Genomic DNA, 14,098 nt, shown 5'->3' on the forward strand with positions numbered 1-14,098 from the left:
TTTAAAGCACTGCTTTGAGGAAAGCTTTCAGTTCTTTGTTGAGGTCTGTATAGTTCCAACTGTAAGGCACTAGATAAATATAACTCTGGTACACTATTGCAGTTGGGGAAGTCAATCCGTCGACGATGGATAAACTAACGGAATATACTAATACTCTGAAATTACGAAGCTAGCTTGTGCACTTATAACCTGATAATGAACAGTTTCATTAAAAAAAATTGACAATGTACCATCCATGGAATAAAATTTAGCTACATTACCATTCAAAAGATTGGGGTTCGTAAGATTTTCACATGATCCTTCACGAATCATTCTGATCAAAGTGGCGGCCATCTTTGAAACGCCTCTCGGGCAGCCATTTTAGTACAGCTCCTATCTCTTTGAATGGGGAAACATCAAATTCTCCAAAGCTGTTCACCAAGCTTATGGTTAAATTTCACATTTGAAATCACCAATGCAGTCTATCTCATACATTTTGTTTCTAAATGCTCAAATAATGACAAAAAACTGAAGCGACCGGAGCTTCTAAAAGCAGATGCAGTGATGCAATGACTTTAGCAACTGGCGATTGGCTCTTTCATTTAGAAGGCGGGACTATTCCGCCATATTGCGCTGTACACTTTCTCCCATTCATAGTAATATGAGTGTGCCGTCTTTGTTTATGTAATATACTGATTTGTTTGTTTTTATGCATATCAATGTTGAAAACAGTTGTTTTTGTGGAAACCATGATACATTTCTTTTATCAGAAAGTTCAAAAGAACAGCATTTGTAGCATTATAAATGTCTTTACTGTCACTTTTGATCAATTTAATGCATCCTTGCTGAATAAAAGTATTAATTTCTTTAAAAAAAAAAAATCGTACAGAACCCAAGCTTTGAATGGTAGTGTAAATTTAGCCTCTATTAAAAATACATACCAAATAAAATAAAATAAAAAATACTGGGATTTTCTCCAGCTGCATTGTTGTAATGGGTAATATAGTGCCATATGTGTACTAGCCCTCTTTTTTTGGGCATATGAACCACTCCAGTTATTGGGAAAAGAATATCTGTATACTATATCCAGAAACTTCAATATTCCCCTCATTGGAAACCGCAGCCACTTTTGACAAAGCAACATAAAAGCTAAATAAATTATCCCAGCACATGCACGTTACTCAAAGAAAGCTCGATCTAGCACATTGGCAAACACTTTTGAGCATCCATGGCTGTTTCTTTGGTTTGAAGCTTTCAAACAGTGAAAGAGCATTTGGTACCAAGCAATATTAACTGCTTACAAATGTAGTGTACTTAGACACAGAGACCCCATTTCGTTTTAAACGCATTAGACTTAAACATACAACTCTGTGTGATCAATTAAGGCACATAAATTTAAATTACCCTAAATTAGTTGCATTAACTTGAACATAGATGCTTTACAAAAATATTCCCTCTATGACTCAAGTTCCAAATACATTAATCTATGGCTTTATAAGTTACTTTAAATCCTTTTATCAAATACGTATAACTTAAATGCTTAAGTTAAAAAAGCACAAAAAAGAGATTTTGATCACAAACTGTCATACAGATGTTGTTCAGTGCTTTAAACGATATAATAAAAACATGCCGAGACAAGTAAATAATAACATGATGGTAATGAAATACTCGATCCATCTCTATTCCTTCAATTCCAAATTCTCCAGCCTGTGACAATGAATCCCAGAGGTCAAAAAGTCCAGAGCAATGTATTACGACAACAAAGTTCAATGTAATGTAAAAAATACTTCCCTTTCAACAGGCTCATAAATACTCATGATAGCGAGGGAAAGTAGTTCAGCGAGATAGGATGAACATCCTAGTAAGGTTTGTGCTTTAAAACCACGCCGCTCGTTCCGCGCTCCGGTCAATACGGCCGCCACACACCTTCGTCCATTCTACCAGCAGGATTAAGCAGAGTGGGGGAGTTGCTATGACTACCATCTCCCTCCACACCCCCGCCTCCATCAGCCTGGACCGGGAGGTTCGGATTGACCAGGCTGGTTCCCGTGGATGCGCTAGTACAAGGCGGCATCATCCGGGTGGGCGATCGGTCCCCTCCTGGAACCATGGAGAACTGGTAGGAGCCAGAGGAGGCTCCGTAGTAGAGATAGGGTGTGCTGCTGCTCTGGAAGGGTCCGCTTTGGCTCTGGGTGGAGCCGGGGTACGGCGGCGGTAGGTAGGTGTGGTAATGAGCGCTGCCAAGAGACATCCCCGTGGTGACCGGGGTGGGCGTGTACGTGAAGGTCGCCGGGTAGTGCATTCTGGGACTGGAAAATCGGCTCTCGGTGAGTGAGGAGAAACCGGGGAACTGACGTTCAAACTGGCCAGGAAAAGGACTCAAATCTGTCGAACCTACAGGAAACAAATGTTGAGGTTACTTTCAAAGCAGGATGGAAGGTCTGAAATACTATTGAAGACAGAACTGAACAACATGACGACACAATAATTGCGTTTTCATTCAACTACAATCCAGTTTAAGCTGACGGAGTTTATTGTGAATATAATATATATTGTGTGTATATATATATATATATATATATATATATATATATATATATATATACATATACATACACACACACACACCCACACATACTGTATGTATATACTGTATATATATTGTTTTTAAAAGAAGTCTCTTATGCTCACCAAGGCTCCAATGTTTTTTTTTTGAAAAATGTACTAAAAATAATGTAATTTATTCCTGAAGCAGCCATTTTCAGCATCATTATTCTAGTCTTAAGTGTCACATGATCCTATTATTATCAATAGTGAAAACAGTTTTTGTGGTTTAATATTTCTGTGGAAATGGTGATGCACTTCTACTAAATTGGGTTATGTATGATTTTAATACTTTTATTCAGCAAGGATGCATTAAATTGATCAAAAGTTACAGTAAAGACATTTATAATGTTACAAAAGATTTCTATTTCAAAGAAATGCTGCTCTTTTGAATTTTCCTTTCATCAAAGAATCCTGAAAAGAAAGTATCACTGTTTCCACAAAAATATTAAGCAGAAGAAACTGTTTTATCAACACTGATGATAATAATAAGAACCATTATTAATAATTGAGTGGCAATAATAATGGATAATAATTGAGCACCAAATCAGAATATTAGAATGATTTCTAACTAAACATGTGACACTGAAGACTTAAGTCAACAGACTCAAATAGAAAACAGTTTTTAAATTGTGACAATACTTCACAATATTACTGTTTTAAATGTATTATATATATATATATATATATATATATATATATATATATATATATATATATATATATATATATATATATATATAAAAAAAAAGAGACACATTTATTTAAATAGTAAAATGCCCTGCATTTAAATAAAAGGTCAAACTGACAGAATGTAGCTATTAAAAACAACCATTAACTTTAAATTACACACAGAGAAGAACAGTTTATCGATTAGTTGGTTTAACTTCATTGTGGTTTTTCCTCTTTGTCACAGACAAGTTCATGTGTATGTGTATTCATGTGTGCGGTTATACGTCTCAGTTCATTTGTGTCTCCAGGCTATTTATATGCCTCTGTATTGTGTGTGCATGTTTAAATTGTTTCTGTGCATACAAAAGTGTGCGTGTGTGTGTTTCTGTATCTGCATCACTTGGCTGCCGCACATAAAACACAACCAGGATGCATAATCGGTCACACATTTGGAAACATTTAAAGGGGCGCGAAACAGCATCGTAGCGAGAGAGACAGACGTCTGCGCTGTTGTGGGCTCCTGGTATCTTCAGCATTATAAACTCAGGCAAAAACTGTCCATCTGCCCTTCTGTCCTTAACATATTCTTTATTTCCCTCCAAAAATCAGAAACCACTAATGGTCTGTAGCTATAACGCTAGTGCCAAGGGGTGAAAGGAACAAAAAGAAACGGCCTCGCCTCCCTGGCGCAGAGCTGTTTTCATAAATCACAAGGCGTCTTTCTTGTCACCATGTCTGCGCCTGTGGGCCGACTGGGTGGCATGGTTAAATGTGGGCGATTTGCGGAGGCACGGCTTGTCGCTAATGCTAGCAGTGTCTCCTTTCCTCTCTACACCCCAACCCCTTTTTCTTTTATATTCAAAATCTTTGGTTTGAACAGCTGACGATAATGGTTCTCTCGCCCCGGGCTACACGGAGAGCCTGTGCTCTGAATAAAAGGCCATATGATAAAAGCAAAAAAAGTTATTTACATACATTCTCTGGTGCTAGTCACCAAAAATCCATAGACGAGATGGCGCTGGTCTTGAAAACAGATGCTATGCCTGTAAAGCTAATGATTTATTTGGTTTCAGGTGAACCAAACAATTATGGGTAGTTTACAAGTTTAAGTCACGTCTACATGAGGTATGATGTCACCATACAACACAGTGCAGTAGTTTTTACCCTTTTATTACCCTTTATAAAAACTAAGCCTCTAACTTTCTAAATTTGACAGTATATGAACACGTTTGCTTCGAGATCGATTTCATGCATTAGTATTTTCTGAAATGAACCAGACCTCAATTCATAATGTAACTACTTTTGTTATCATTAACTAAAACTATTAAAACATTTTCTTAATTGAAACAAAGCTGAAATAAAATAAAATCTAAATATTAGATAAAAAACTTAAACTAAACAAAAAATTTAAATGCTGCCTTTCTAACTGTCTAATAAGTTTAAGATGAAGTAGTACAATTACTAACTGAAATAAAACTAAAATGAAAACTTTTTTAATGTAAAAAAAAAAAAATGTTGTAAGAAAAAAAAAAATCTAATCAAATATTAAATATAAAAATAAAAGCTCAATTAATAATAAAAACTGCAACAGTATATAAATAATACTAAAATAACACTGAATGCAACATTTTTTTTTTGCATTGTGCATGTGTCAAGGGCTGCTATAGCAGATGTTAGCATAATCTGTTTTCATTTACAGATTTTGACTTTTAGGTAATGTCATGCAGCAGTTTTTTTTCAAAAAAAAAAAAAAAAAAAAAAAAATGTGTGTAGGGAGACTGGAGACAATACATAAGACACTGGTAGACTGACTTCTCTTTAAATTAATGGCAGTTTTCCAGAAACCTGTCTGAAAACAGTTATTACTTTTGCAATTCTGCTTGCCGACACAAAAATTACACACTTTACCTTTAAAATGCTTATAGCTAACGATCTGAATAATAAATCCGATGGGACTCATGTCCATGGATGAGCTAATGTATTTAAGTTTTATTAACGTCACTGAAGCAGGGCGGGTCCGAGAGCCGCGGGAGCGGATTGAGGCTGATGGAGCGAATGCTAACGTAAGACACATACCTGCGCGACACACCGGTCTCGAGTCTCATGAAGGAGCTCTGGAGCTTTTATAATGCTTATATGCCGCAATCAGCCGCTGCCACTCCTTTTGTTTTATGTTTATTTTACGACTAAAGTTACCTTTAACATTTGCCAGTTTCCTCCTCCTCCTTCCCTGAACTTGAACTTTGTCACAATTACGTTTGATCACTTAAAATCACATTATTTTATTTAATTCTAATGAAATAGCCGCAAAGTGCTGAATTACTACTCGTACATGTCACTTTATTTGACTGTATTAAAACTTATTTGACTTTACTTGGTCAAAACAATCATACTAAAAATACATTTGAGTGTGTTGAAAGTTATGTTATTACTCTACTTGTTGCACATTGCAGTAAGCTAGATTGATATTAAAATATATTAATAAAAGCTGGATGACTTGTGTTGCTAAATGGCATGCAATTATTTTTTAAAATATTTTGTATGGAGGCGAAAATGCTGTATTACTGTTACTATAAACAAAGCTCTTTCAGATTTTGCTGTGTTAGCCACTTGACAAAATATTGTTGTCCCTGGTGCAATATACAAACATTGTGGTGAATTGCATTACTTGCGGTAAATCAAGAAAACGAGATTCAAACAATTAACACTTACAGTGTTGAGCGGTGTTGCCAAGTCCGCGGTTTTCCCGCGGAATTGGGCTACTTTATCATTGTTGCCGTGGGTTGTTTTTCATGTCCGTGGGTTGAAGTAACCCCAACTAATATGATATTTAGACCCTGGAATGCGAATTTTACCAGGGGAGCCCCGCCAAAAATGTGGATTTTACCCCCAGAATGCGATTTTTACTGGGGGACCCCCCCCCCCCGAAACGTGATTGGGGCTAGTTTTTGCAAGATTTGAGTAGCAATTGGGAGGGTCTGTTGTGAAAACCTGGCAACCCTAGTGCTGTGCAATATAACAATGTCGATAAAAAGGTCTCCAAACAGTTGCTCACCTGTCTAATAAAGCACATAATATATTAAAGCGTCTTTGGGTGTTTCCATGGTTTGTACGGAAGTAAAACCGGAAATTTCTCTGGATTAAAACATTGGTGGAAACTTTTGGGATAATGTAAGTACATAAGTCAACAAAATATATAACATTGTTCTAGTGTTTTTGGATATTTTAATCCAAAAATCATACATATTGTGCCTTTAATGGCGCATATATGGAGGTAACTCTATCGCTCCCTTGAATACAAAAGTATATTACCGCCACTGCAACACAAACACACACTTGCAGTGTTAAAAGACTAATACTCCTGAAGTGTTTTCTATCTCACAAAAGACATCAACAATGAATATTTGCACTATTACTCTTACAGTCAAGTGGTGGGAAACATCAAAGAGCCGTGTCCTTATCTGACATCAAAGCTATTATTAACAAAAGCTCACATGCGCCAATATCACATGAAAGGAAGATATGCGTAAATTAATTAAACACGACAGGCAGGTGGCAGGCATCCAGAACCTGCCAGCCAGCGCTCAGGTGAGGGAGATTCTTGTTTAATCACTTTAAGCCTATCCAGGTTCTCAGGAATGGGCGAGGGTGTAGTATGGCGGTAAATGACAGAGGATGAAAACACTTACCTGGCACTGACTCAAACAGGTGTTTGGAAATGGAAACTTGTCTGTCTACATTTATTCTTTAAAGGGTATATAGGTGTGTTGTAGGGCACACAAGGACAAATGATCTTATGGGGTGCAACTCGGGCACCGAGTGGCCTTCCATTCCCCAAAGGTTCTCTGGGAAGCGTAACGCTATAAAGCGGCTTTATTTGCCCACCACTGGCCTGTTATTATGTCTTGGTCTGTTATTAACGATATACTACGCAGGATCAAAGCCATGGAAAGAGGAGCAAAGGAAACCTTTTTTCCTTTCCCCGAGTTTTAAAAATACACTCATGGCGCAGTCCAATTTTAAAACCGGCTCCGTTTACAAATCTACAGGACCATTACCTAATAAAATTCGAGCGAATTTGAGATTGTGTTTCTAACGAATTATGACTCTGAAATTTAAAGCTATGATTTGTTTAATATGATTGACAGACCATTACAGAAAAATGATAATTTCAGAAAATAGCCCTCTCAAAATGAAGCCACACTTATTGATTTTTTTTTTAGCTTCATGTGTGTTTCTCATTAATCTTAATAAACTTTCATCCAACACATTTAGGAGCGAATTTACCAAATATTTGCAACACGTGTGTACATTCCAGTGCAAAAACCTACATCTTTTTCACAAAAAAAAAAAGACAAAAGCACATAAAATTACTTAAAATTGAAATTAAAATACAAAAACAAAAGTTAGTTCAAAATATTAATAAAAACTATAATAGCAAATAGCACCATGACTGCATTACTGTAATTCTTTGCTTATTCTATGCATATTTTATGCAAATGAGGCTCAAATGTGGATCATTCACAAAATGTAGAGCCATTTGTCTGATGATAGGTGGTAAATGTAGTTTTTTTAAGAGAGTGAAATTTAAGATTTTTAAAAATTTCTTATTATAAAATGTGTCATTAAAATGTTTAGTAAATGCACCCCTTACTTTTCAAATATCTTATATAAAGGTGCTTAATCAAAGATTCATTATTCACACAAACCCCAAATCTTCTAAATGTGCAAATCATTATTAAACACGTGCCCACCCCCCCTGCCCACTGCAGTGTCGAACGCGAGGGGTAGGGGGCGCACCTGCTGTAGGTCTGAGGCTGGAGGTTACCTGGAAGGCGTCTGGGCACATCGCTGATGGAGGGCAGCCCCGTGGCCCGGCTGGACGAGAGCGGAGTGGTGGAGTGCACAGAGGGGGAGGCCATGGGACTCAGGTACGACGGGTACGTCTGGTCATATGACCAAGGTGGGGAAGATTGAGCCTGGCGTGGATCTAAAGGTACAAACAATGCAAATATTACAAAATGTGACATTATAAGAAGTGTAAAAGTCACTCATTTTTATAAAGTATCACTGTCCAACAGCAACACTCGCAGGTAAAGTTACAGCAGGAGGCTTGCCTCCACTGATCCCATTGACTTTTAACAGACCCCCTATGGTGTACAGTGAGCTTGATGGGGGGAATTGAGAATTAATGGGGGAAAGTCAAGTGAGAGGAGGCAATGCCTCCATCGCGCTATGACTGGATATGATCGGTTATGATTGGATATTATTATTTAGTGAGATTAATCCCGCCTCTTGTTTTCATGTGCATTCTCGAATCGGCCTGAAGGAAGACAATGATTGCATTAATGGGAAGACTAATTAAAAAGTAAGTAAACATCTCAGCCACTTAGATGTTACTGCTTTATGTCCCATCAAAATCAAACATGAAATGGCCTGAAAACATGATGACTACGGGGGTTTTTTAGTGAGCAATCAGGTCAGCCTGATGAAATTAAAGGCACATCCATGTCTGTGACCAGTGTGTACAAGCTTAATAACTGCTGAAAATAAGTTGACTATTAAAAAGAAAAGCTGAACTTGTATTGTTTAAATTGTTACTGCCTTTTGGCTCTTATTATTTTGGAATAAATGTAAAAACACTAACTTGATCAAATTTATACCTGGTTTTAATAAAGAAAACATTGCTTATTTAGTGTAAAAATACAAAATAGAATTATATTTGGTCTTTCTTTTTAATGTAATGTTTATTTAACCAGTAAAATGAAGTGTAACAGATAAATTTACATTTGAAATTACATAAAAAAAACCTGTGGGGACTTTGCCTCCTCATTTTAAACATTGTTTCTGAATTATCTCAAACACTGATATATGTAATTAAATAATCAGTATATCCTGACATTAATTTAACTGAAAATATAATTGTTTGCATTCTTTGATCTATTTATATTTGTCTATCTGTACCATATAGAAGCCTTGTGTGCTTAGCAAATACAATATGATCCCTTGGGTAAATCATTTAAATGAATGCGCTCGCAAATATTTGTCTGAGCTGACATATTTCATGCCTCATAATTCAACCTCTCTGTCATGCCAAGTATCAGTTTAAAAGCAGGCATATAATTGCTAAAGTCAACGAGGTACAGTGCATTCCTTCTCAGATTCAGTCACTTGGCTTGTACATACAGAGTTTGGAGCAGTACAGTAACAGGACCCAGAGTACAGGACATGTGCTCTCCGAGCAGTAATTAAGGACAGGTGATATCCTGTTCTCTCACAGTGACACAACGCACTGCCCTAGGCTGTCCGCACTCGGTTTCCACTTGTCCATCATGTTGCAGTGTGCGATTTCAGCTTAGATAAACCACTTTGTGCTGAGACGGATAGACACTAACAGTGACACACACGCGTATGCTGAAATGCTTGGGTGGATGAGTAAATATAATCGCAGCAAATGATGACCTGACTTGAAGGAAACAAAAATTGTGACTGAAAGGATCATTTGGTTCATTCATGTGATTTTGTGTGCAGATCATACCAATAATCTGAAATGGTCAATATTAGAAATGGTCTAAATATTAAAACATTTATATATATCTTCTGTGGAAGTCTCAGGACCAAAAAATGTTCATCCACCGAACCGAAAGCAATAATAGGATGTCCTACCTGCCTGTCAGCATATGTATTTCCATACCTCCGCACACCCTGCTCGCTCAGCTTATGCTGCGTTCATGCCATGTCATAACCATTATTACGAGATGGCAACCCCTGACGTTCTACCAGGAGCTGTTCACGTCCTCAGACTCGGATTTTTGCGTTTCTACGTCAACACTATCAATGCCGAAAATTAATCTGCAGCAGTCAGGTGGTACAAGTAAGAGCTCTGTAAGTTGTTTACATTCATTATTATTGTAATGTTATGCGCTTTGAGACATGAGGTAATTTAACGGCGTCTCTCGTGATGCTTTGCAGACTCTGCTCTGTGCGTTCATGTGTTTTGGAGGAGGCGTGGCTTTGGAGACGCTCTTAAGGGAGGGTGGGATCTCATGCTTTCAAAGCTAGCTTGATATTGCTAGCCACTCCGAAATTGCCTACCCTACTATTAAAGTGGACCTTTCTGAATAGAATAGAATACGCATTGCGTTTCTATCTCATACCTGTTATCTGTGTCTGCCCCTGAGGCGTGAAGGAGTTGGGGCTGCTAAGCGAGGGCCGTGGAGTTTGCGTTGGCACGGTAACCCGCATGGTGGTCTGCCGGATACGCTCCAGTTCACTGAGACGGTCGGAGAACAGTCCGGCCTTCGGCGAGTCATCCAACTTTGGCCTGTGCCCTGCAATCAACATACTGCCATTAATAAAACTGATGACCACATCATAACTTGTACTTACATATTTCTGACAAGATACACCATAAGTGTTTCTCGCACTTCTGCTCCTCACAGGCTGCATGTAAAATCGAACCTACATCGTGTAGTCCAATTCACAAACAAATGATTCTTATGAACGAGTTCTTTTGAATCATTCAAAAAGATTCACAAACTACGGATAAAGATCATTTGAGAAATTAATTAACCGCATTTGCTCTTACCCTAAAAGTATTCACAACAATCTTTAATGTCATTGCGTAAGTGTTAAAAGTCTGATATTTAATATTGAATATGTTATTGCTGCTGTGAGGATGTAAGATATGCTGCTGCTGCATAAATAGACACATAAATCCATAGCAGATCAAGGCAGGTGGAGCTGGGGGAGGTGGAGGGTTTCAGAAGAACTCTAGCTAGTCCTAGTTTACAGCAAACAATGAACCAGACTATTTCAATGCTGAGCAAGCAATCTCATTGGCTGCAGGATCAGCAGAGGCCAATCAGCTTGTGCCTTGCGGTAATGATGTGATTGCTTGCAGACGGCATGTTAAGGACCCAACAGCCTGCGCTCAAAAAAGTTTTTGGTGGGTCTTGATTATATCTCCTAGTAGAAAAACTTAGCCAATCTATGATGTATATGTATGGCATAGGTTTGACTATGAGACAGGTGTTCCATTTCCCCTCTTTATAAGAGGTTTCATTATGCCCCATGGCATTTGAGCCTTTCAAGCCACAATCTACCGTGACTCTGCCATATGGAATCAAACCGAATCTAATTTCATTTTCATAAAAAATCAAATATTACATGTTCCGTGTTCTTAAAATATCATCTATTAATCTGTCCCATCAGGGCGGGGATTTGGCTTTGACAATGAAGTGCTATGCTTGGCATATAATAACATTCTGTTGGCACACATTAAACACTCAACCTTCCCAGACAAGACGAAACCCTTATAATACAAGACCGTATGTGCTTTCTCTGTGTAGGACGCATGATGACACTGGCCAGCACCTTTCTGGAAAGCTATAACAGGAGCGTTTAAGAGTCTATAGCCTCAAGTCTATTCTCGGCAAATTAGAGGAGGGATAAGACAGCAGCGCGGCCCAATACACAACTAGCCCCTTTTTCCACATTAAAATGGCCCAGTGTCTCCCTCAGACTGCAGCAGTTTTTTCTGAGAAGGCCGTAAAGTAAATATCAAACAGGAGAAAGAGAAAAACTCCTGCTGGAGTTGGCAGCGCTCCAGTTGGCAGCGAAAGAACGAGCTACCTCTATATCTCGACTAACCGACCTGTGCCAGGAGAACAAAGAGAAGCAGCAAACACACTCAGAAAAGTTTCATAATCAAATCATTGAAGTACTTTAGTATGTGTAGAACATACGAACCAGTATTTAAAGGTGAAGTGTGTTCAGTTTAAATCTTAAAATACTTTCTCCTATCTTAATATACAAAGACAACTCTAAGTAACTATTTAGGGGGGCAATCTTTCATCTCAGCTAATCTAAAAAAATTGTGCTTAACTGTCAGCACCTTCAAAAATCTGTGATTATGTTATTTCTCTTCACGTTCACTGTCTGCAGCTAGTTATCTGAAATTATTTCACTCGAAATTCTCAACTTACAATGCAATTTGGGTGGTGCAGGACTATCTGCACTGCAAAAATATGATTTTTCTAACTCAGTATTTGTGTCTTGATTTCTATTACAAATATCTAAATCTTAAATCAATATATATTTACCTGAGATGAATGACTTAGTTTCCTGAAAAATGTATACAAATTAAACTAATTTATGCTTAAAACATATTCATATTTACAAAATAAATCTGTAAATTAAGAAAAATAATCTTGTTTTCCTTTTGAATTAAATTTATTTTTCTTACCCCACTGACAAATGTTTTTACTTGTTTTTTTATGCATAAACTCACTTAATTCTGATACATTTTTCAAAAAAAAACACAGGACTTTATATCTTAAAGTGGACCTATAATGCCCCTTTTACAAGATGTAATATAAGTCTCTGGTGTCCCCAGAATGTGTCTGTGAAGTTTCAGCTCAAAAGATCATTTATTATAGCTTGTCAAATTTGCCACTATTTGGGTGTGAAAAAAAAACACGTGTGTAAATGCAAATGAGCTCTTGACCCCCTTTAACAGCTTTAACAGCTCACGCTTTGGTTGCTCAACAACAACAAAGCTGGAGAATCTCATGCAGCCAAAATGAGGATTGTCAGTAACAGTGTTCAGACTTACATTGTTCAAACCGGAGTCGACACTGATGGAGAGACTCAGGAAGTTACAACTTTTAGAATGCATCTGGACGTTTCTGAATGTTTAGTGGATACATTTATGTAGTTGTTGTGGAGTTGATTCAACTCATCGACTAGCATGTGCCGTCATGTTCATCTTTTGTGCAAATCCAGCATTGAATTGACCCTCGTTTGTGAAGCAGTCCGGCGTAAAATGACGACAAGGCAACAACACTCTACTACAACAACTCTTCCTCTTCTCTAAAGCAGCCCAACATGGCCTTTGTTGCATGTTCTCGGGGGCAGGGTTTATGTAAATTTTAGGGTTAGTGATGTCACCAACTCAGGAAGCAGCTCATTGTAGTCCCTACCAGCCATTTGTTGTAGTCCTTAAACAGAGAATTCTTTAAAAGAAAATATCTCCCTTTTCTTTGAACTTTGAGCGTCGTAACTTTGCAGATGTTGTTTATGCTCAAACAGCAACATTACACACTAACTAAAGTTAAAAAAGTGAAATCATAATCAACCACCCCTTTAAGTCATTTTGCTTCTCAAACAAATGTATCTCGCTCTAAAATACTTTTTTTGTGCTGGAAAACAAAAAAAAGGTGTTTGGAAAAACCTGTCCGAAAACATTCATTCATTACTTCCATTTGGTTCCCCAAATGGCACAAAAATTGCACACTTCACCTTTAATATCACGCACGTCTTCTGTAGAATCATGAAATACTATAGAGACACAATAATAAAGTATTTCACCACAATGAAAACATTACAGCTAATGGAAAAATCATTAGCTTGACTCTGAGTGTAACTTCAGGACATTGCTGCATTGCACTCCGCCTTTGAACTCGCAAGCAATGTGACATATGTAAAAGCTAAAAGCTAGCATAACTCAACCTCCCAGGAAGTACAGCATTTGAACAAACCATACCTTTTCACACAAAGCCAATTTGTCTACTACAATTTTTTGTGACAAGCTAAATCCAGACAGCGATACTGACATAAATCCTGCTAGGGGAAATAAAATGGACAAAGATGTGCTTTGTGCGGCTTTATTTTACAGTGATTCATATAAAACACAATGTTCTGTGCTCGGAGAGACAGCGGACTCTAATCACCAATAAATTTGGAGGGTTCAGTGTGCATCCGTACTGAATCTGATCCAGTCTGCAAAAGCCTCCCTGAAGACTTGCAAGGGGTGATATTTACATTTTTGAGAATCACCGGA

The 14,098-nt window shown here is 37.7% G+C and overlaps 1 protein-coding gene across 8 annotated transcripts in view; it reads right to left on the minus strand.

Moving 5' to 3' along the window:
• Window positions 1-1,321: 1,321 nt before the first annotated feature.
• Window positions 1,322-14,098, minus strand: part of runx2b (RUNX family transcription factor 2b) — a 150,619-nt gene continuing 137,842 nt past the window's right edge. For 6 of the 8 annotated variants that reach the window (XM_048207625.1, XM_048207623.1, XM_048207620.1 and 3 more), the window contains 3 exons: window positions 10,413-10,586; window positions 8,084-8,245; window positions 1,322-2,373 (listed from right to left, as the gene is read on the minus strand). In XM_048207625.1, the coding sequence (XP_048063582.1) occupies window positions 1,886-2,373; window positions 8,084-8,245; window positions 10,413-10,586 (824 nt within the window). In that variant the 3' untranslated portion in view covers window positions 1,322-1,885. Of the gene's footprint in view, window positions 2,374-8,055; window positions 8,246-10,412; window positions 10,587-14,098 lie in introns of all 8 variants that reach the window. The other 2 variants (XM_048207627.1, XM_048207626.1) reach the window with 2 other exon arrangements.

The sequence above is a fragment of the Megalobrama amblycephala genome, linkage group LG11, assembly GCF_018812025.1.
Source record: "Megalobrama amblycephala isolate DHTTF-2021 linkage group LG11, ASM1881202v1, whole genome shotgun sequence".
NCBI lineage: Eukaryota > Metazoa > Chordata > Actinopteri > Cypriniformes > Xenocyprididae > Megalobrama > Megalobrama amblycephala.